Here is a 22,982-nt window from a genome sequence, read left to right on the forward strand (position 1 = left end):
TCAGGGTGTTCACCAGGTGCATTTTCTAGAGGTGGATTTGAAGCCAAGCCTTAGCTCTACAAGCCCCAAATTGGGCGAGTTCAAGCTGAACTTTAAGGTCCTAACTTTGCTCCTACGTCACTGTTTCTCTCCAAGTCCCAAGCTCAATAAACTAGTGGCAGAATAAAGCCCATTGTAAACACCACCATGGGGTGACCTAGGGCAAGTTCCTTCCCTGCAGTGGGCTCTCTAGCCTGTAAGCTCTCTGGCGCAAGGACTGTCTCCTACTCAGGGCATGTCTACACTGCTGCTTTACTACACTGTGCCTTCCTCACTCAGGGGCACTGGGATGCAGTCAACTGGCTCTGCACTTCCTGGAGGTGGGTCATCTAGAGCACTGGGAGAACCATAACCACACGTCCATGCTGGCACTGCTGTGATAGACAAAGCCTGGGTGTGTCCATGCAGCACCCTGCAGCCCTGGTCTGTTAGGGCCCGTTGGGACTGCCATAATGCTCCTATTCACTCCTCCCACACATCCCACAGTGTTTTGCAATCATAACAAGTTAACCACCATGACACTAGATGGGGAAACTGAGGCAGAGGCCGTGACAATCTGGAGCCAGAGTGGGGATTAGAACACAGGAAACCCTAGGCTCTCAGTCCCATAATTGAGTCGCTAGGCTGGGCCTCTCCATCCCACAAGGAAGAATTCAGGTGAAGCCCCCAGCAGCTTACCCACACCTTAACTCTGCCTCCTCATCAGTGCTGTGCACAGCCTTGGCTGTGATGAACCAAGGGCCTGCCAACGTGCTTGAGCCCCACGGTCCACTATCCTGCCTTCAACCAGCCAGTCCTCGCCACGTCAGGGGGCAGGCAGGGGAAGAAGCAGTGAAGGGAGCAAGGCAGCCAGGGAAAGGAAAGGGAAAGGGCTGGCTGAGGTTAGCTCATGGAGTGATGGGCTGTACTTACACTATTGCTAGACGTACAAGTTAATGCACAGGCATACCCTGCCATCCTGGTTCTGCGCAGCTGCAGCCTACTATGGAGCACACAGCAGCTCACACTTGGCCCCTTGTTTTAGTCGCTACTCAAAAAATCATTCAGGAAAATAAAAAGCAAACCAGCCTGAACCCCCGAGTGCTCAAGAATGAACCCGGCCAGCGCTGTGGCTAATGGGGGAGGCAGTGGTTCTTCCCCTTTAAATTCAGCTCAATTTGCTTTAGTCACAATCCCAAAAACCCTTCCATAAGCCATAATAACTGGCACTGCAGGGGGGATTTACAAGCTCTGTCTGTGTAATGGAGCTGATAGCAACACATCCTTAAACAGGCAACCTCCCCCCCCAGGCAAGGGGAACATTCTGCCCCCCACCTTCCCTGATGCCTTGACCATGCAACACTTGGAAGCGTACAAGAGCCACTCCAGTTTTCAATGCCTCGCTTGCAGGGAAGGAACCTGTAGCTGAACTGGTCCTATCTGGTGAATAGAAGCCAGCCAGAGCCTTCCCACTAAGTCTATCCCACAATGCACAGCATGGTCACTTGAACTACATGCTCCCAAGCCACACGGTCAGGGTGCTATGGAGCAGCAGCCCCAGGGTGTATTGCTACTGGCAGCACAGAGTAGGGAAGTGTCAAATGCTGCAGGGCGAGGGACTTGCCGCTCGCTAACAATGCAACCACGTATCAACCTGCAGCAGTGTCCAAGACTGCGCAGGAGTATGGACACTATTCTGCTCTGATGCCCTCTGGCCGGGCACTTTCACTGAGAGCACTGGGGGCAGAATGCAGTGGACAGCCACCCCTTGCAGTTCTCCAAGTCCAGCCCCAGGGGCAGGGTAGTCAATGAGTAACCCCAGGCCCTGCTGTACCCAGCTGACCTGGAATCCGTCCTGTGGTTATACCATGCAGCCCCACCCATTTGAGAGACATTATCAGCGATGGTCAGATCTGGCTCTCCAATCACGCACGTCGCTGCGGTTCTAACTTGGGCCAGGACCTCCCTATGGGCTGCAGGCAGCTGCCCTCTCAAAGGAGTCTCTCCCCTTCCAGCTGAGCAAGAACGGGTGCTAAAAGTGGGGAGTCAGTTCCTGGCATCTCCTGGGGGTGGGGTTTCCAGGGAGGATGTTAATTCCTGCCCTCAGGGCCCAGCACCTCTGTGGTTGGGATGATGCGCTTGGGAGGATCTAGGCCTTCCAGGGGATGGGAACAGGCAGGGAGCTGTCTTCAGTACCTGACTGTCCACAGGGAACTGTGGAAGTGGACAGCAGGAGGAAAGGGAGCATGTGATCAGGCATCTGCCCCACACTGGCTTAGCAAGGGTTAAACCCAGCTCAGTCTTGGAGAGGGTTGAGAGCACGGAGCTTGCCAAGGAGGGCCCAGCCAAGGGCTGTATAAAAGAGGGTGCCTGGAAGGGAGGAGAGAAGACTCTTGCTGCAGCTGTGGAGCAGGAGGCACCTGGTTGTCAGGAAACAACAGGCTCTGGCCAGGCAGGCTGCAGGACCTGAGACAAGGCTTGAGGGTACTGGGTTGCAGGGAGGCAGCCAGGGCAGGTGAGGGCAGCAGGTCTGACCCGTTGCCAATGGTGAGTGGCCACTGCAGACAGCAGTTTGCCGCTGAGGTCAGATGCTTGGCAGTGAGTCCCTGAGGCAAGGTGGCTATGGGGGTTTGGGGCCACGGGTCCCTAGGAGGGAAGAACCCCAGAGGGTGGGACATTGCACCAGGGCACTAGCTTGAGGGAAGGGCACTGTGGAGTGGTGGGATGCTGGTGGAGAACAGACAACCAGGTGACGGGGAGAGACACCTGCCTGAGGAGGGCACTCTGGAAGCGCTAATTCCCAAGTGACCAGCAGGAGGCACCATGGCAGCGAGTCCCATCCTGTTACAAGGCATCTAGGGGACATTCTACCATTACCGGCTCCAGTACGATCTCATGGTGTGGGTGCTACTGTCTGCTTCCAGCGGCAGGATCACACCCCATTGCCAGGGGTGAGGTCTCTGCTGGAAGGTGAGAAACTCATCCTCGGGGCCTGTCTGCTCCAAACCGGTTGACAATAAGGGTCTGATTCTGAGATCCTGACGAAAGCAAAACTCCCAGGAAGTCGGAGACCCAAAGCCCAAATGTTTACTCAGAACTTACACAACAAAGCCCTCGCTGACTTTGAAGACATTTTGCCTGAGTACTGAGGGCCAGATCTCCAGCTGGTGTAAATTAGCATCACTCTGCTGGAGCAATCGGCTGACTCCTTAGCATGTGCATTGGGGTCAGTGGGGTTATGCTGATTTGCACTAGCTATGGATCTGGTGCAGATATGCTGCTCTTGCCAGAGATGTGGTATGGTATCCTCCTCTGTGGCCACAGCACTTCTCTGAGCTGCAGCACTTTGGGACCATGTGGCAGAGGCCTTTAATGAGAGCCAAAGCTCTCGGACCCTAGACTTGGTAAGGCCCAGGTGAACACCGTGTACAGGAAGGATTACAGGACAGATCCTGCTGTTATGCCAGTGTTAGTCCGAAGCAATTCCACTGAAACCAAAGGGAAAAGGAGCTCCAAAGGAATCCCTCTATTTCCAGAAGGGCCCCTGCCTTCAGCCCACACTCTGAGGCTCCTAGGCCTTGGCTGGCGATATACACAATTAAACAAACACCAAGGTGTGTGCACAACTGGGAAATGAACTCGCAAGCCATCTGCTACTGTAAACAGATCCCCCCAGTGCAGGGAAGTGGCACCTGGCCGGCTAATGGTGATGGCAGAGAAAGCCCTGGGTGTGAATAACCACCCATTCATGGGGGGTGCTGCGGCTCTCTGGAGACAGGGCGTAACACAAGAATTTGGCAATACAGTGCAGCATGTATGTATAGCTCATATATATATTAAAATATACAGATTATAAATACCCAACCAATGCCTCTCCCAGGCCTATTTATATACTTATACATAATACTTCAGCCCAGCGATGTGGTGGAATGGCAAGGGGCTCTGACCAAGCCTTCAGGTCCACAGGGGCTGTTGTTTTCCATCTCAGAAAGGGAAGGGTTAGCATATGGGGGAAGGTTCTGGCAGGGTAGGAGATCCAAAGGCGTCCCTCCTTTGGAACAGACCAAGTGAACTGAAGACACCACTGGGGCAGAGTTATGGAAATACCTATTGGCAGGGAGGCTGGAGGTGTACACTGCATTGAAATTAATGCTTGCAGTTGGCCAGAGAAGGCCTTCAGCAATCAGGCAGTCACCCAGGGGTTCACTGACTTCAGAGAGCAGATGGGAAATCAGAGGAGGGTGAAAGGAGGAGCAGGGTGGGACAGAAAGGCCCAGAGTAAATAAAATCAGTTCATAAGGGAGCAAGCCAGATAACCTCCGCAGGGACTGCTGGGTCACGTTAGCTAGTTCCACAAGCCTTCCATCATTCTGCTTCTCCCAGGCTGAGCAGGTCTGTGCATGGGCTGCTACGGATGGTTGGTGGTCTCCATAAACAGAACAAAGAAGCTCTTCAAAGTCCTTGGGACCTAGCAGCATTGACAACTTCCCTAAAAGGACACTAGGGCCACGTCCCAGCTCCGCATGAACTCTGGTCCTGAGGCCCCTCATTCAAGCGCCTGAGAAATTGGTCTTCATCCCAGCCACCTGAGATCTTCCTTCCCTGCTGTCTTGGGGATCTCGGTGCTCCCTGAAGGATGTTAGAATGGAGCCGTGTTGCTGCTGCACAGGGGGTGGAGGAGAACCTCTGATGCTTGCCGCTCCACATCGCTCTGCCACCAGGAAGTAATGTCAAGCCCCAAAGCAGGAAGTGATAAAAGACCTGGGCTGTGTCACAAATAAATGGAAGCACAATCTGAATGGTTTTGCAGTGATGGGAGCAGAGCCAGACAGGTCCCTTCGCACACTGGTGATTCAGAATCAGGGCAGTGCTGGTGTACGTTGGCGTAATGCAATTCCTTCAGGAGAGCTCAGGCATTTTGCATCACCTGAGGAGCTGGCCCACTTACCATCTTGGGTGAAGGACTCTGGTGGTCCCTCAGGCCCATCTGAGCCTGGCCAACTCTTCCTTGCAAATGACACTTTATGGCTGCAGCTACCAAGAACGATGCCACTTTCTCAGGTGGGGAGCAGCACATGCAGCACTTTGTTGGAAAATCCCTCGCATTTGCAGACTGGTTCCATCCCAAGGAAGCTGCTTCACTTGCTGCCTGATGACCAGGATGGGTTTTGAAGTAGTGAATGGGTCAGCAAGTCTGGCCCAGGGTGGCCCGTTTGGAGACAAGTAGCTTGGGTGTCTGTCTGACTCGGTGCTGAGCAGTCTATAAGGGCTATTCCAAGGGGCTGGCATTTCCAACCAGGGCTCACTGGGCAGTGCATGCCCTCCCTCCTTTGCGCCAAATCTTACTGTCTCATGGGACTACCAAAACATTATAGGCACACGTGGAACACAGGCCAGGCTGGCTGAAGGAGGTGAAGCCCCATTACACATACAAGCAAGCCTCCAAAGGAGTCTGAGCTGGGGACTTTTCTCTGTGCCCCTCCTCAAACCACTCCAGCTTAGGAGGTACCTTGGTCAGACAGATGGCGGGAGGGAGACAAGGTTTAATATCTCTATCTCCGTGAAGTGAAGGAAGGTTCTCCAATGGGAACTGCATCCACACAGCCCTCACCTAACAGGGCAGTTAGGAATTTAGTTGGAAACTCTGCCATTTGCCATATGGAGCAGAAGAGAAAGGCAGGAGCTACACCTCCCTCTGGAGAACTTCAGATTGTGGGAGATCGGGAGTGCAGCTCCATGAGGATGGAGACCAGGAGGTGGCAGGGCAGAATGCTGCTCCCCCATATTCCTTTATGACATAGCAATGGTCAGTGTCATGTCTTAGAACGTAAAGCTTAGTGTGGAGCTCCCTGAAAGCCCCATTGGCATCATAACATTTTAAATAAATAACATCTGGAGAACAAAAATAAAATCTCTCTCACGTCACCAGGCTCCTCGAGCCACAGTCCCCCACACCGGACCCTTCCCATCTTGAGCCAAGCTCTCTTGGGATAAGGGGTCCCATGGCCTCCAACTCTCCCCTCTCCGAGCAGATGCTTTGGGGATCATTGGGGACACCCATTTAAACACACACAAGAGGGACCCACTTTCCTGCCCTCTGAGTGCAGAGGGGAGCAACTGGTTGCCCACAGTGCTCTGACCCTGTGGATGGTCACTGGGCCCAGCAGCCTTCCACTTCGCTCTTCACCGTGCTTAGCTGAGTTCTTAAGTGTGCAAACGTTTGGAGGTGGGCAAACCGAGGAGGCGGCACTGGGGGAGAGGGATGGGGCAAAGGAGGGTGACTACTTGGAGTGTAACTACTGGTGACAAAAGAGCTGGAGAAAGGCAGTGCAGACAACAATCAAGGTAGATGTTCTGTATAACGCAGGCCGGCTGGAGAGTTGTCCCCACAGGGCAGCAGATGCAATGCTCTCTGAGCCCAGCCGTGGGGCTGGGTCTTTGATTTCCCCCACCTGCTGCTGCAGCCGGGAGAGGAGTCTCCTAGCTCAGGGCAGCTGCTCAGTGCTGTTCGGTGGAGGGGAGGATCCCCTGGCAACAGCCTTTCCTCTCACTTGCTGAGGGTCTCTCCGAAGATGATCTGTGGCTCCAGCTCGCTGTCGGCCTCCACCGTGCAGGCAGGGTCCTCGGGCTCACTGTCCGTGGAGCCGTCGCTCTCCTTGCCGGAGCTCTCTGTGCCCCGCAGGAAGCGGGCGTTGCAGGGGGAGAGCGGATACAGCACGTCCTGCAGGGCACCCACAACCATGGGGTTGGTCAGCAGCTCCTCATCTGAGGAGTGCAGCGAGTCCTCGTCCACCGCCAGGTGGCTCACAATGTGGATGCCATCAAAGCCCATGGAGTCCTCAAAGGGCTTCTGGCCCTTCATCAGCCGGATCTGGAGGGCACAGAGCACCAGAGGTGAGGAACAGCAATGACAGGACTGGCACATGCACCCTCGCCAGCCCTGCCTGTCTGGGCTGCACAGGGAATGCCAGAGCTCAGAAGCCCACTGAGGGGACTGACCTTCCAACCTCTCGAAGGGCCCAAAGACATGGAGACAGCCTGGTATGGAGCAGAGAGAGCTCTGGGGAATGGGAGGGTCAGAGCTGGCCCCACCCAACACAGGGCAGAGATCGCTCCCCAGTGTGGGGCGCAGGGGACTTGGGGGAAGGCAGGAAGAGACAGAGGCAGCCCCTCGAATGGAGGGATGGGGGTACGCCACAGGCAGCACAGTCCCTGGGGGATCTGCCAGGCTGCCTCTGAAAATTCCCTCTGTGACCCCTGTGGCCCCTTCGAACACAATGACTCTATGCCCCCTCCCCTTCCCCTGGCCACCCTGATTGGAACTGCTTGGGGTGGGCTCCGCGCTGGATCCCAAATGCAAAGGTCTCTGCTGCCATCTTGCGAGGACATCCTGCCTGGGGCTGCTGGTTCCCAGCTCTCAGCCCAGATGGCTGAGCTCCAGCCAAAAGAGATGGAAACAAAAGCCTTGGCCCCTCTGCCAGGGCCAGGGCAGTGTGACCCTGGGCTGGGAGACACTGGGAAATCCTCTCTGCCCAGCAGGGATCTCTGTTTCCCTTCTCCAGTGACTCCTGGGGCTGACACCAAAAGCCCAACTGCACTTGCACTGGAGGGGCCGGAAGGGCACAGGTGCTGGGACAGCTCAGGGCCCTGCAGAGGGGGCGTGGCTGCTTGCCCCTCCTGTGGCTGAGGAAAAGGACCGAAAGTCAGAATTCCTTGGCCCTGTTTGTTGACAGCTGGGGGCAAGTCTCAGTCCCTCTCTGTGCCTCAGTTTCTCTGCTTGTGCAGGAGTTAATAACACTGGTCCACCTCACAGGCTGGAGTTGTGGGGCTTGGACTCAGATCCCCAACAGCGACAAGAGCTGCCTTCCTGATTAAACAGGTACAGCCCAATCCCCAGCTGGCACAAACTGGCAGAGTGACATGGCGGACCATAAATGATCCCCAGGTGGTGTAAACAGGCAGAGCAACATGAGAATCGGTGGGCCAGATCCCCACTGGTGTAAATCAGCATGGCTGTACTGGAGTCAGTGGGGCTAGACCAGCTGAGGATCTGGCCCAGTGCAGTCAGGTAACCTCTGTCATCTGGGAAATAGGCAATTCAGCATACAAAGCACCCCACTGGGTGACGCTGCAGCAGACAACCGACCCCGAGCGGTGACTCCTGCAAGCCTTCAGAGCCCCACCGCAGCAGAGCAATCCAGCAGAGGTTAACAGAGCATCAGCGAACTCAGACAACGAGCATGGCCCAGCAGGCTGGCCGGGCACCACACGAGGGGCCAGGAGACAGCTGAGGTGTTTGAATTACGGTGGCGTTAGAGGACTCAACTACAGCTGCATAATCCCCGAGAAAGTCTGAGATCTCTTCCCTCGTGCTGGGCACTGTGCAGACCCTGCCTGAGATCAGGGCCCCACTGTCCTGGGTGTTGCACAGAACTGGTGACCTTCCTGTTCTAGCACCTGAGATCAAGGCCTTGTCATGCAGCGCACTGCTAGACTTTGCCTGAGATGGGAGCCCTGGCATGCCCTTATCGGAGATCAGGGTCCTGTTGTTCTGGGCACTGCACAGGTCCTGCCTGAGACTGGGTCCCTGTCATGCCAGGGGCTGGCAGACCACAACCTCTCAAGATCTGTGCATGACAGAGGCACTGCTAGCGTCTCTGCTGAGCCCAGCTCCCGCTCTGGGCTTGGCCTGAGTGCTGCTCCAGGCACTGGCTGGCTGACTCAGAAGCACATCTCTGATCTCTATCAGCTCCCCCGAAAATCAGTGACTAGGAAGCCTCAGTCATAGGCTGTTCCTAAACTAGACGTTGCCATGCGTAGGTGGCTGTGGTTTGCCACAAAGACGCCAGTACGAGAGCTAATACACACTGCATTCTCCCCCACCCAGCCCTCGGGTTCTGATCACTCACCACAGCCCAGCACCAAGGACATGCACAGAAGAGACCTCAGGAAGTCATCGAGTCCAAAGCAGGACCAACTGCATCTAGATCATCCCAGCAAGGGCTTTGTCAAGCCAGGTGTTGAATTGCTTCTTGTTCTATCAAACCCCACTATCTGCAGGCGGGGGCGGGGGGGGCACCAGCGGTGACATGTCTACCCCGCCCTCAGCAGGGCATCTCAGTGACTGGCTGCCCCATCCATGGCAGCAGTGACAGCCTCACCACAGCCTCTTGCCTGTAGAGATGAATGAGCAGCCAGGCCTGAGGATGTGGGGTGGGTGTCTGGCTTTTCCTATGGTCCCCTCATCATACTGTCTGAGCACCTCACACACATACCCAAACACCAGCCTGTGAGGTGGGACAGGCCTCAGCCCTACTGTACAGGCAAGGAAACGGAGGCAACTAAGCAACTTATCCAACATCACCCGGGTGTGTGTGGCAGAGCCAGGAACTGAACACAAGTCTCCCAAGTGCCTAACCTTGATGCCATTCCCGTCCTGGCCCTACCGATGGTCATCAGCAGAGAGGGTGCTCGCAGGGCCAGGTCTGAGCTAGACGCAATGCCTGCCCCCAGCCCTGCCAAAACTCTCTGCTTCAGGGCACAGAAGCCTGAGTATCTGTGGGATTGATGCCTTATGTATGCATGTGAAGAGGCAGAGATAGAGGAGTGGTTACAACATGGGCTGCAGAGGGGCCCAGGTCCCAATGCCTCCAGAGCCAGAGCTGGGTCCATGTAAAAATTTGCCAACAGTCCACACATCCTGTGGGCCAGCCCATAAGCCTGGATCTGCACTGACCCTCTGTGCTCAAGAGGGATCAGCCGGCAGGAAGCTGGGTCGGGCACACCTGCTGCCCCTTTTGTGGGGGAAGAGGTTTCAGGGACCCTGAAAGAAGGGACGCAGCGATTCACTCCTAGCTCTAAATTCGGGTGCAGGGAGTGAGATGGCCTTGCTGGACCCTGGCCCGGGGGGACCTGGCGAGATGCTCCCCGCTCCCATCGTGCACACAGCTCTGTGGGTGGGAACTGCACTCACCTCCGCCTTGAGCTCGTCAATCTGGTCCTTGAGCTCCCGGATGTATTGAGAAGAGTCAGAGTTGTTCAGCTGGCCCTGGATCATCCCTTCTTCTCTCTGTGGGGAGCAGAGAGAGAAACAGGCTTGGTCTCCAGGAGACAGCAAACAAGCAGGGATGCCAAGGCAATGGCTGTTTCCTGCTCCCAGCTCACACAGAGCCCATCCTGACCCCAGCTGGGACTGGGACAGGCCCTGAGCAGGAGTGTGAGTTTTTTGCCCCTGGATACACGCACCTGGGTTAGCTGGCTACTTCCCCTCACCTGAATCTCCAGCTCAGCAATCCGCTGCCGCATCTCTGCCACAGCTGCCATACTGTCGGCCTCCCGCAGCCGCACCGCCATCACCTCCTCTTTGCTCTGCGGGGGTTAAACATGCAGAATGAGGCCAGCGCAGCAGTGAGACTCAGCAAGGGCAGGGCTCATGGATATACCCTGCCCCTGCTGAGGGCACCATGACCCCTGATGTGTCACATAGCTGCAGTGACCATGTATATTCTGCTGCCTGGAGATTTTATCTGTGTCAGTTTGGGGTACAGAGAGAAACCACAGGGCAGCCCCTTTACCAGCATACAGGCTGCATCACTCCTGTGTCTGTCCTGCAGGGACCAGGTCTACACAGGCAATGTCATGTTCAACACAGGTGGGGGAGTCTAGATATGGGCTACCTGATCCCTGCTCACAAGGCCCTCCCCAGAGCAGGAAGTGGCAGGGGCGTGGGGGGGGATTTCTGTACCAGCTGCTGTACAGGGTGGGTTATCTTTGCTGTCCAGAGGCCATACCTGGGGCCGACGGTGCTGCTTCTTTGCAGCCAGGTGAATTGCACCTAGCACCACGCAGAGCTGAGCTGGCTGGGGTAGTGCAGGCACCATGGGCTGGCACAAGCTGTCCCCAGGCTAGCACCTACCTTGCACTCGGACTCCGCATGCTTGCGCTTGGTTTCGCTCAGCTGTGTCTGCAGCCCTTTGTTCTGGGCCGTGACATACTGCAGCTTCTCCTGCAGCCCCAGGCACTCCTGCTCCGTCCGGTTCAGCAGATTACTGTGAATCTGATCCTGGGTGCCAAGGGGGACAGACAGGGAAGAGAGCTCCAGAGACTGGTCATCCTACCATGGCCACTCACAGCGCACATGGGTTGGAACCCTGTTGCTCCCCCAGTGTGGTGTGTGCACCCCAATGTGTGTGTGCAAACGAACAGTGCAGCCCCACTCCCACCCTGCAAACATGCACATCTGTAGACTACACCCCCTGCTCTATAACTGAGCTCCATGTGTGTGCAACGGACACCCACAGCTCACAAGTGCACCCCCCAAAATACAGCAGCCCTCCCCACTCAACTGCTGTTCCTCACCTCCGGTTTTCTGTGCCCTCTGGATCTGACTGCTGCTCATGCCTTGCAAAACTGCCCCCCAGACACACCCTGTTCCTGTCCCACACAACGCACTGCACACCCCTTGTATATATCACTGCCCCCTCAACACGCTGCATGTGCCCTGTGCACATCCCCGCACCCCCAACACGCTGCGTACCCCCCCCCACCTCTGCACCCCCCAGGAGCTGTGCATGCCCCATGCAAATCTCTGCACCCCAAAGCACCGTGTATGCCCTGCACAGCACTGGATGCACCCCACACACGTCCATGCCCCAACATGCTACCCCCACCACACCGCACTGTGTGCCATGCCCATGTCCCCCCCACATTGCCCACGTTCTGCCCACATCCCCCCACACCTCCCACCCCAACTGCAGCCCATCTGCACACCTCCATCACCCATGCCTCTCCCCACCGCTCCCTCCTCCTCCTCCCCGCACTTCCCAGGAGAACGCTCCAGCTTCTGCCAACTGCCTCACCTGTGTTTCAAGCTCCACCAGCCGCTGCCGCAGCTCCCGGAGGTCAGCCTGCGCCTGGGCCTCCCGCAGGCGGATGGTCATCAGCTCATCCTGGAGGTCGTTCATCGTGTTTTTGCGTGGGGAGTCCTTCCAGCGCCCGCCTGCCCGTGACAGGTGAGCCTACGGGGTGGAGGGGCCACAGAGAGTGAGTGCGCCTTCCACACCAGCACACCAGAGCCCTCTGCTCCTCATCTGGCCAGGCTCCTTGGTACTGTACAGCTGCAGCTGGGCTATGCTAAGAGCCACCCAGGCAGCTGTGGGTAGCCACAGATCCTCCACCTGGCCTGGGTGGGGGTAGGGAAATAGGGCTGCTTCCGGGCCCCCTCACCCTGGTCACATGGCAAATCCATCACTCTCTGACATGGGGCGGACTTCCCCTCTAGCTGGGGGGTGGTGATGGTGATGCTTGATCCCCACCTCGCCCCCATTTCCACTCCTTCCCCTTCCCCACCAAGTGCCCTTTCCCTGTTCCTCTCCCTCCCTTCTGGAGCATCCTGCATGCCACAAAATGACTCTGGGTGGGGGGATGCACTGGGAGGGAGGAGGAAAGTGTTGATCAGCAGAGCTGCAGGTGGGCAAGAGATGCTGATAGCAGGGGAGCTAGGCAGCTGCTGGGTGCTGCCCTGGAGGGAAAAGAGGAGCCAGGGGCCAGCCCATGGAAAAAATGGACAGCCAGGTCCCCTGGCCCCCCATTCCTGAACCTCCCATAGTGGTGTGTAGGCAGATGGACAGAGCTGACACTGCAGTTTAGTCTATATGGCTTTGCTGCAGAATCTGAATTGATCTGAGGTTTACATGAAAAGGTTTTGGGTAATGAAAAGACCCCGGGGGGACCTAAATGGAAACCAGCCCCCGATGGGAGACTCTTTCCACAAACAGGGCAGAGGCGCAGGGTCCCTCCTGCACCTCTGGCATACAGTGGATCTGCTGTTCTGTGGTGTGTAGGGAGGGCAGGAGCAGGGATTAGGCACACTTGCAGAGGGGGTGGGAAGAGCCAGAAAGAGGCTGGGAAGGGGAGAAAGGAGTTGGGGGGCGTCTCGCAGGAAGGGGTGGCACGGGGACGGGGTAAAGGCTGGAGTAGGAAGGGGTGGGCTGGGGGCAGGGCGTGAGCAGTAACCGAGAACCTCCTGGAAAATTGGAAGCCAGCATCGCTGCTCAGAGTATCAGCTTTGACTCCCTTTGGGAAGGATCCCAGCCAGAATCCAGCCCCTCCTTCTGTGATGGTCAAAGATCTGAACCCAGGAAGTGAGAAGGTGGAGACCGACAGGCTCACTGAATCCGCAGATAGCTCAGCAGCAGCAAGGAGGGACTTCTCCTCTCTGCCTGGAAACACCAAGGAAGAGCTGCTAAGACACCTGTCTGCCTAACCAGACCCTTGTATCTAAAATGAGAGCCCCACAGACGTGCCCACGTTAAGGCCCAGGGACCAACAAAGAGGAAAGGACACCTGAGACTGCAGCCAAGGCGGCTGACCCATGGAGGAATGTGGACTCCTGGCACTCCTCATTCCCTGGGAAACAAGGGGAGCAGCAGGACCCCATCCCAGATTCAGTCCCAAAGACTGTGGGGTGGCAAAAGGGCACAGGCTTCGTGGAAGCATCTCACGTGTCCCCTGCCTGTGCCATTGAACGGACCACACCTCTGGAAGGTTGTGAAACTGCTCCAAACTTTTAGTTCAATCTCAAAAGGAGAAGAGAAGCATCGGAGTGGAGATTTTTGGTAACATTTTGTACAGCTACTGGGTGTGTGCCTCAGTTTCCCCACATGCTGCACAGTTACCGGGAATGGAGATGGGCAGTTTATTCTCAGACAGGTTTTCACACAACTGGAGCCTGGCTGGCTGTGGCCTGGGACCAGCAACTAACAACCATAGATAACCCATTCCCTCCCCAGGAAACCAGCTGCAGAACAAAGGACTGTGGAGGGGCCAGGAGGAACTGAGCAAAGACTTTACACAAGGAGAGGTGTGCAGAACCCACGGGTGGGTGCAGCTTGGCTGAGGCACAGCTTGGCTGAGGTGCAGGGCTGACCAAGACGGACCAAGCTTGTTCCAGACATCTAAGAAACCCAACAGCTTCTTCAGTGCTGGCTAAGTCAGTGCAGCTGCTGGGGGTGCGGGCACTTTTCCTTTTGGGGGTACAAATCTCTCTCAGGTGATACTCTCATGGGAATTGCTGAAGAATGATGATGATTGGGAGCAGCAGTGCTGAAGTCTAAGGAGATAGTGAGGCCAAGTACAGAGGCAACATGTGAAGGGGGTGGCTGAGGGAATAAGGCAGGGGAAGAGAACATGCGTGGAGGGGGGCAGCAGAGGCCAGGGACCAGGGTGGAGTGGGGGCTGTCCCAGCCCTCCCCTGGGCTAGGGTTGGCATGGGGAAGAGTCACAGAGCTTGCCCCATTCACGTCCTTACTCATCAGTTGCCCACCCTGGTGAAAGAGTGAGGTCCTATAGGGGTTTGGCACACTGAGGCTACATCTACACGTGCACGCTACATTGAAATAGCTTATTTCGATGTAGCAACATCGAAATAGTCTATTTCGATGAATAACGTCTACACGTCTTCCAGGGCTGGCAACGTCGATGTTCAACTTCGACGTTGGGCAGCACCACATCGAAATAGGCGCTGCGAGGGAACGTCTACACGCCAAAGTAGCACACATCGAAATAAGGGTGCCAGGAACAGCTGCAGACAGGGTCACAGGGCGGACTCAACAGCAAGCTGCTTCCTTAAAGGGCCCCTCCCAGACACAGTTGCACTGAACAACACAAGATCCACAGAGCCAACAACTGGTTGCAGACCCTGTGCATGCAGCATGGATCCCCAGCTGCAGCAGCAGCAGCCAAAAGCCCTGGGCTAAGGGCTGCTGCACACGGTGACCATAGAGCCCCGCAGGTGCTGGAGACAGAGCGTCTCTCAATCCCTCAGCTGATGGCCGCCATGGCGGACCCCGCTATTTCGATGTTGCGGGACGCGGATCGGCTACACGTGCCCTACTTCGACGTTCAACTTCGAAGTAGGGCGCTATTCCCATCCCCTCATGGGGTTAGTGGCTTCGACGTCTCGCCGCCTAACGTTGATTTCAACTTCGAAATAGCACCCAACACGTGTAGCCGTGACGGGTGCTATTTCGAAGTTGGCGCCGCTACTTCGAAGTAGCCGGCACGTGTAGACACGGCCTGAGAGAGGAAGAGACTTGCAAAAGGTTGCTCTGTGAGCCAGGGATAGAACCCAGGTGTCCGGACTCCCCGGCCCAGCTGTTCTTCAGATCATCCCAGGCTAGCTGAAAGATCTCATACTGAAGTACAGATCTGCTCTCCCCCTAGCTCTGAGCTTTGCGGCTGAGTTGATTGGTCTGTGACCCTGCAAACCAGCTGATGTGGAGCCTGATACACCAGGAAGAAAACTCATGACAAACGAGGTTGAGGATGTTCTTCACTGGAGGTTTTTAAAAGGGGGCCAGGTAGCCATCTGTCTGGGAGGGTTTAACTACAACAAATCTTGCATCTTAGAAGAGGTGTTAGACTAGGTGACCCTAGCAGTCCCTTCTCATTCTATGATTCTAGCTCACTGCCATGGTCCTGTTCCAGGCTGAGATGGAGGACAGTTCTGAGGTGATTCAAGCAGTAAAAAGTGCGAGTGGGGCAGATCTGAGGATTGCAGAATCACAGACCTACCTACAGTTCTGAAAGGGACCTTGAGAGGCCCCACACTAGGGCAGGACCAAGAAAGCTAGACCATTCCTGAAAGGCATTTGTCCCACCTGTCCTTAGAAGCCTTTAATGACAGAAATTTTACAACCCACTTTGGAAGCTTATTCCTGAGCTTAAATCTCCCTTGTTGAAGATTAAGATGATAACTTCTTGTCCTACCTGCAGTGAACTTGTAGAACAGCTGATCATTGTCCGCTTCACAACAACATTTAACACATTTGAAGACTGTTACTTTGTGTCTCTACTTTCCACACCATCATTTTCTTTTCTCAAGACTAAACATGCTTAGGTTTTAATCTTCCAGTACAGGTGAAGTTTTCTAAACCTTTGATTTGTTGGTTGCCCCTCAACTCTCTCCAATTTGTCCACATCTGTCCTGGTGTGTCATGTTGAAACCAGGGACACAGGACTACCTGTGAAGTCCCAGCTGGACTGAGCAAAAGAGGACAATTACTTCCCATATCTTATCTGCAACACTCCTATAAGTACTTGTGAGAATGATGAGAGCTTTGTTTAGTAACAGCATCACATTAGATTCATACAGTAGACTCAGAATTTGAAGTCAGAAGGGACTATCATAATGATCTAATGTCTGACCTATGCATCACAGGCTACAAATCACCACCCATCGACTCCTGTAATACACCTTTGGCTGAGCCAGCCTCAAAGTGACTCATAGTCAATTTGTGATCCACTATAATGGCCAGAGCCTTTTCAGCAGTGCTAGTTCTTAGGATTATGAGCAGGACAAGAGACAGCCATCAACGAGGCATTCCGTGGACACTTCAAGCAGCTAGGAGACATTGATTTTGCTGATGATGTCACCCTCTTTTTACTCCGCCATGAAAGCATGGAAGAAAAGGTCGCAACACTAGACAAAACTGCCTTAGTAACTGAACTGAGCATTAACAAGGGAAAGACTAAGACAATGAGGATCAGCCAGTCCAACACCACCACCATCACACTGGGAGGGGATGACCTGGAAGATATGGAGCAGTTCACCTGTTTGGGGAGTATTATGGCCAGAGACGGAGGAACAGATAAGGATATCAATACTAGAATAGGGAAAGCAACAGTTGCATTCAAACTATGTCCCATAAGGAGTTCACGAATAATATGTGAAGACAAAACTGTGGATCTTCAACACAAATGTGAAGCGTGTGCTCTCATATGAATGCGAGACCTGGCGTACTAAAAAGTCTTCAAATCACGTGCTACAGACATTCATAAACAGATGCCTGAGGTATATCCTTTGCATCAAATGGCAAGACTTTGTCACAAATGAGGAGCTTTGAAACAGACCAGGACAAGAACCACTTGATGTTCAAATCAAGAGAAGAAAGTGGGGATGGCTAGGCCACATTCTCAGAAAACCATCATCCAGCATAGTCTGTCAAGCTCTCAAATGGAACCTGCAAGGAAAAGACAAACGAGGAAGACCTCGGACAATGTGGAAAAGATCTACTGAGACTGAAGGACAACAATTTGGGTACTTCTGGAGTCAGCTAGAAGTTTTTTCCCAAGACAGGGTGAAATGGAGGAGACTTGTAGATGACCTATGCTCCCCTCGGAGTACAAGGGTTTGAGTCAAGTAAGTCAAGTCACCTTTTAGGTAATTATTTCCTATTTTCTATTTATACATTTGATTTTCCTTTCACAAACTCTTTTCTTTGAACTTGACTTGCTGGATTTCAACAAATTTATCAAGATCATTTTCAATGCTAATCCTGTCCCAAAGTGCATGCATCACTCCCCAGCTTGGCGACTTCTATAAGCTCTATATTCTCCAATCCATTATCCAGATGAGTAATGAAAATACCGACTAGTACGGGAGCCATGACTGGTCCCCCTGTCCTCCCAGCTTGACAGTGAACTCTGAGTTATAGTCTTTCAACTATTTGTGTGTCCACCTTACAGCAATTTCCTTCAGACCACACTTTTCCAGTTTGCTCAGGAGAATGGCTCACAAGATTGTCAGAAAGTCTTATTTAAAATCAAGACATATTATGTCTACCGCTTTTCCTTATCTATGAAGCCAGTAACCCTGCCAAAGAAGGATGTGAAGTTGGTTTAGCATGATTTGTTGGTTATTATTTATTACCCTGTTTTGTGTTAGGGGCTTATAAATTGATGGTTAAATTATTTGTTCCATTATCTTTCCAGGTACCAAAGTTAGACTGAACTATCATTCCTGGGGTCCTCTTATCTTCTTTTAAAGGCAGGTTCTGTTCGCCCTTCTCCAGTGCTCTGTCATCTCACCCATCCTTCACAACTTCTCAAAGATAATCACGAATAGTTCCAATGGGTGCCTCAGCCTGGACATAAGGGAGGCAGATAGTTGGTCTGGTGGTAAGAGGGAAATGGACTTTACCTGCCAGCTCTCGTTGAGCTCCTTCACCTGCACCTGCAGTTCCTTGAGCGAGGTCAAGGCCTCCGCCTCGCGCACCTTCAGTGCCTTGAGCTCCTCCTGCAAACGGGCCACATTGTTCTCGTCAGGCAGCGAGCTGTTCTTCTGCAGGGAGGTGGAGACAGGGTGTCAGACGGTGGTTCTGCAGCATAAGTTTCTCTGTTCTGACCACTGCCCCGTACTGTCCACCTTTTCACATCCAGGCTCTGTGGGCCCAGGGTGGACGTAGGTAGGGAATAAACTCTCACAGAGATAAATTTGGGGCAAAGATTGGACCCTTTGAAAGTGCTGCCAGGGTGCAGAGCAACACGTGACACTGTGTACCCACTAACTTACTTCCTGGAAGCAGCTTCCTGGGACCCCAAGCCCAACCCCTCCAGTATTCAGGGCCCACTCACACCCTTGTTCTAAGCAGAGGGCAAAGGGCAGCCAGGACTCTGTCAAGTCATGACTTAAAAACCTCCAGGGATGGAGGTTCTGCCACCTCTCTGGGTAACGCATTCCAATGCTTCACCACCCTACTAGTAAAACAGTTTTTCCTAATATCCAACCTACACCGCCCCATTTGCAACTTTAGACTTGCCCCTTGTTCTGCCATCAATCACTACTGACAACAGTCTCTCTCCATCTTCTTTAAAGCGCCCCCCCCACTTCAGGAAGCTGAAGGCTGCTGTCAAAACGCCCCTCACTCTTGTTTTCTGCAAACTAAATAAACCTCAGCCTCTCCTCATAGATCATGTGCTCCAGCCCCCTAATTTTCATTGTCTTCTGCTGGACATGCTCCAATGCATCCACAACCAAGTGGTTTTTCTACCACACACTAGAGAGCAGTGAGCTGAGGCTTCATCTACACTAGGATTTCAGCCTTGGAGGAGCTGCCCTAGTCGTGATCACAAGGCCAGACAGGGTTTGAGCAGCTGCAGCTTGTATTGGGTTCACATCAGGTGAACTGCACTGGTAGAAACTTCCATGAGGCTGGCTTTGTAGCAGGGGCAGATCCCTGGCTGGTGCAAATCAATACTGCTCCATGAGAGTCAATAGAGCTGTGTCTATTTACAGCCGCTGAGGCTCTGGCTGCCAGTGCAGATCAAGCTACCCAGGGAGCTCTGGGACTGATGAGTGATTCATACACATAGCACAGGCAGGGGGAGGCCTACAGTGGGTTTCAGACATCGCCCTCACATTCAGCAGGAAAGCAATCAGATGAGGTGTTATCTCACCCCTGCAGGAGCAGAAATCACATGTTTGCAGCTGCAGGGGAGCCAGGGTGAAGTTTGGGGATTATGAGTTCATCTCTCCTACACTGGTGCTGGGGTCAGGGACCCTGAGAGTCCTATCACATTAGGAGACAATCACAACTGCCCCCTTCATCAGCCTGGGTAAGTCAACTCTTAGCAGCCCCATGGCTCATGCTGCTAATTATAACTACCTCAAGGGTCACTAGGTGTCCCCTTGTCTCTCTGTATCTATCTGCCATCCCTCATCTTATACTTAAATGGCAAATTCCCTGGAGCAGGGGCAGGTATTATATTATGGTAGCACCTAGTAGCCCCAGGCATGGAGCAGAACCCCACAGTGCTAGGTGCTGTATGCCAGTGGGGCCCTCATCTATTGCAGCCTGTGGGTCAAACCATAGTATTAATCAACAGTGAGAAAACATCGCCCAGCCGCCAACTCCGTGCAGCAAGATCTGCTTCTCCCTTTGCTTCTTGGGATTATCGGGAGAGAGGACAGAAAGGTGGGTGCAATGAGGGGGAAAGTGGTGACCCTGCTTGGAACAGAGCAATCACACATTTGCTGCAACATCCGGTAGCCAAATAAATGCTGTGCACGTCTCCTTCATAGGACAAATGGGAACCCAGCAGTGGTGTCACATGCAAACACATGCAACTGTGCGTGGCTCAGCTTTTCCTCACCCCACCCCTCGGGGGCATTTGCACTAATATGGTAGGTGGAGGACGAGGCCTTGAGTCATCCTTCCAGCTCTCAAGCCCCCATGGGCTTTCTCATACACTGATCATGTGTGGTTGCAGCAGTGCGAGCTGAAGCAGGAAGGGCTGGTTTGGGGTCTGTACGGGTGTTAAAAGGGTGGGAGACCTGATTCTCACAGCTGTGATCAACTAAGATGAGGCTCTTGGGCGTAAGGTCATCCTGAATTAGAGAAGCCAGGGGTTAGATTCAAGGTGCAGACAAACCACCTGGCAAAACGGCTGGGGATGAGGCTTTCAGGTCAGCCTGTTCAGAGGACAGGGTTCCTTTGCATCATTTAGACCCAGGTTCGTGATCAGATTTCAAAGACCCTCCTGTTTGGAAGTGGTCCAACCTCTGGCTAGATCAGAACAAGGCTGCACGGCAGAGAGAAAGGACGGTCCTACAAGTAAGGTGCTAGACTGACACTTTGACCTCAGTCTTTGGGGCAGGGATTGTCTTTTTATTCTGTGTTTGTGTAGCACCTGGCACAACACAATCCTGGGCCACGACTAGGCTGCAAGCACCTCCGTACTATGCTTAATAAATAACAACAGAAATGCCAATTTCCAGCTTTCCCTGGGTGACCTTGGGCAATCTGGATGATGATCCTTCCCTGCCATGCTGGAAGGAGGACATCATAAGAGAACTGCGATGTGCTCAAATTGGGGTCCTGATGTTGTCTTGATGGATGAGTCCTGCTGTGTCCAGGAGGAGGGGAACCTTCGGCCCTTGGGCTGTGACCCCGGGCTCTCTTGTGAGTGCATCTGTGGCACACAGTCTCACCAGCACAAGTCCCATGTACAGGACAGGACTGAACCCACTGAGCTGCGATGGCTTCGATTTATTAAGCAGGTGCTGAGGAGAGCACTGCTTGCTTTTCCCCCTTCCCGCTAACTTGCAAGTTTCCACATCCTGAACTCAGCCCTGCTGTTCCCTTCAAAGGAGACCTGAGCACACCTGGGAGCTGAGCAGCAGCTCTGAATTCTGCAGCACTCACAGACCTCCTGGACTTGGGAGGCTGCAACCTGAATCTGGACATCAGAACTGGCAGAGGACTGTAGCACATTCCAGCCTGACCATCCCAGTTCCACTCCCACCAGCTCCTCTCCCCTTCAGTGAGCCCACTGGAGAGAACATATCCCTAGCCAGGAATTAGAACCTTTGGGTAATCAACTCCTTCCTCTCTACACCCCTCACTCTCAGCTGACTCAGACCAGCACCAGCAAACAGCTGGGATGTACACATTCTACCAGGTCTCTCAGACTGGCAGCCAGGCCAGGCTTGGCCCCAACACAGTGAACAGACCACAGTGTAACTGGTGACCACTACGAAAGGGGAGCTCTGGCTTCCTGGCCCTTTGGCTCTTGGCCTTTTTTCTGAGGCTGTCTGAGAGGGAGCAGGTTAGTCCCAACAGGGGGGCTTGTGATATAAACTGGATTTGCACCAATCTCTGATTAAGCCTGTTGGCTTTGGTTCAGGACTGCTATGTGAGAGTTCCACCAGAATCACGTGCACCCTCTAAGCTGCCCCTCACCTGCTCCAATAGGATTGCTGTCCAAGCCTGAAATTGATTCAGCAGGAGGGTGCATAGCCCTCCCTTTGGTAGGCTTTGCTGACAGGCCTGGTCTTTTTTTGCAAAGCACAAAAGTGCGCTGACATGCAACTCACAACCCTGCAGGAAGGAAATGGTTACAAGGCAAGGCCTTCTCTGGAAGGGGGTTTATCTAGCTGCTTTTATTTTTAATCATGCGCTGATAACCATCTTCAGAGGTTTTCAAATCTAATCCCAGTAGCGACCGCAAAGGAAAAAATAAATCAAATGTACAATCACTTATTGCAGGATGGTCAAGGAGCAAGAAACCTGAGCAGAAAATCTTGTCTTCATGAGACACTGTCTGGATGCTATGCAGGATGGGGAGCCTTCATAATATGAGCCCCAAACAGTCCAAGAGGGGTGTGTGATATACCCCTAATCCTGTTCTTCGTAGAGGATTCAGGCTGAGCAAAAAGGGCCACCAATTATTCATTTATTTGATAGCAGCAAGCATCCAGATGCCTTGACTGAATTCAGTGAAATAGAGAGGCAAAGTGGCTTGCCCAAGGCCAGACAGCAAGCTAGTGGCAGGACTGAGAAAAGGCTCCAGGTTCCTGACTCCTCCCATGCTTGGCCTACACTGGCTCTCACTGCAAATGGAGATATACAAATTTCATAGAACTGGAAGGGACCTCGAGAGGCCATCAAGTCCAGGCCCCTGCACTCACAGCAGGACTATCACCTTCCCTGACAGATCTCTTTTTTAAATCTAACCTGCCCCACATCCTTGAAAGGCCCCTCAAGGGCTGAGCTCACAACCCTGAGTTTACAAGGCCAATGCTCTAACCACTGAGCTATCCCTTGAAATGGATTCAATGGAAGAGGTACTAAAGATACCTGTAGACTGAGTGAGGCAAATAAAGTAAGAGTCACAAACAGCCGGCACGATCAGCTGCGTCACACCTCAGAAGTCAAGCAGCATTAGCACAACTTTGCATGTGAACAGGAAATCACCATGAAAAACCCAGGGTGCTGCAGGACTTTTCACGGTGTAAGTTAGTACTGAAGTGGAGCTTACCATGGCACCGGGCCCCTGTGCCAGTGCAAGCATTGCCTTTCAGTAGGATGGGAGCTGCAGAGCTTAGCTGAGATCAGGGCTCCACCGTGGCAGGTGCTGCACAGACCATGACTGAGATCCTCCTTCACTTCCTGTCCTAAATCTTCTCTGAGCATTGCTTGGTGCCATTGAACAAATGCTCCACCCTCAAAGGGTGGCTGCACTTCAGTGAGGTAGGGGTGATTTCTGCACATAAGGTTCCTTTGGGGTGAGAGAGACTCGGGGAATGCAGCTAATCTCCAATTCTCCATGCAAGAGCTTGACGCTCCCCCACTTTGGTCACTCGGCTACGCACAGCAGCTGCTATCAATTCCTTTCAGGCCCAG

General features: G+C 53.6%; 1 protein-coding gene across 7 annotated transcripts in view; it reads right to left on the reverse strand.

The window, feature by feature from the left end:
* Positions 1-3,831: 3,831 nt before the first annotated feature.
* EVI5L (ecotropic viral integration site 5 like) overlaps positions 3,832-22,982 on the reverse strand; it is a 71,782-nt gene continuing 52,631 nt past the window's right edge. For all 7 annotated transcript variants that reach the window (XM_074979574.1, XM_074979575.1, XM_074979579.1 and 4 more), the window contains 6 exons: positions 17,999-18,139; positions 11,877-12,035; positions 10,934-11,080; positions 10,291-10,386; positions 9,992-10,087; positions 3,832-6,889 (listed from right to left, as the gene is read on the reverse strand). In XM_074979574.1, the coding sequence (XP_074835675.1) occupies positions 6,566-6,889; positions 9,992-10,087; positions 10,291-10,386; positions 10,934-11,080; positions 11,877-12,035; positions 17,999-18,139 (963 nt within the window). In that variant the 3' untranslated portion in view covers positions 3,832-6,565. The remainder of the gene's footprint in view (positions 6,890-9,991; positions 10,088-10,290; positions 10,387-10,933; positions 11,081-11,876; positions 12,036-17,998; positions 18,140-22,982) is intronic.

The sequence above is a fragment of the Carettochelys insculpta genome, chromosome 29 (assembly GCF_033958435.1).
Source record: "Carettochelys insculpta isolate YL-2023 chromosome 29, ASM3395843v1, whole genome shotgun sequence".
Classification (NCBI taxonomy): Eukaryota; Metazoa; Chordata; order Testudines; family Carettochelyidae; genus Carettochelys; species Carettochelys insculpta.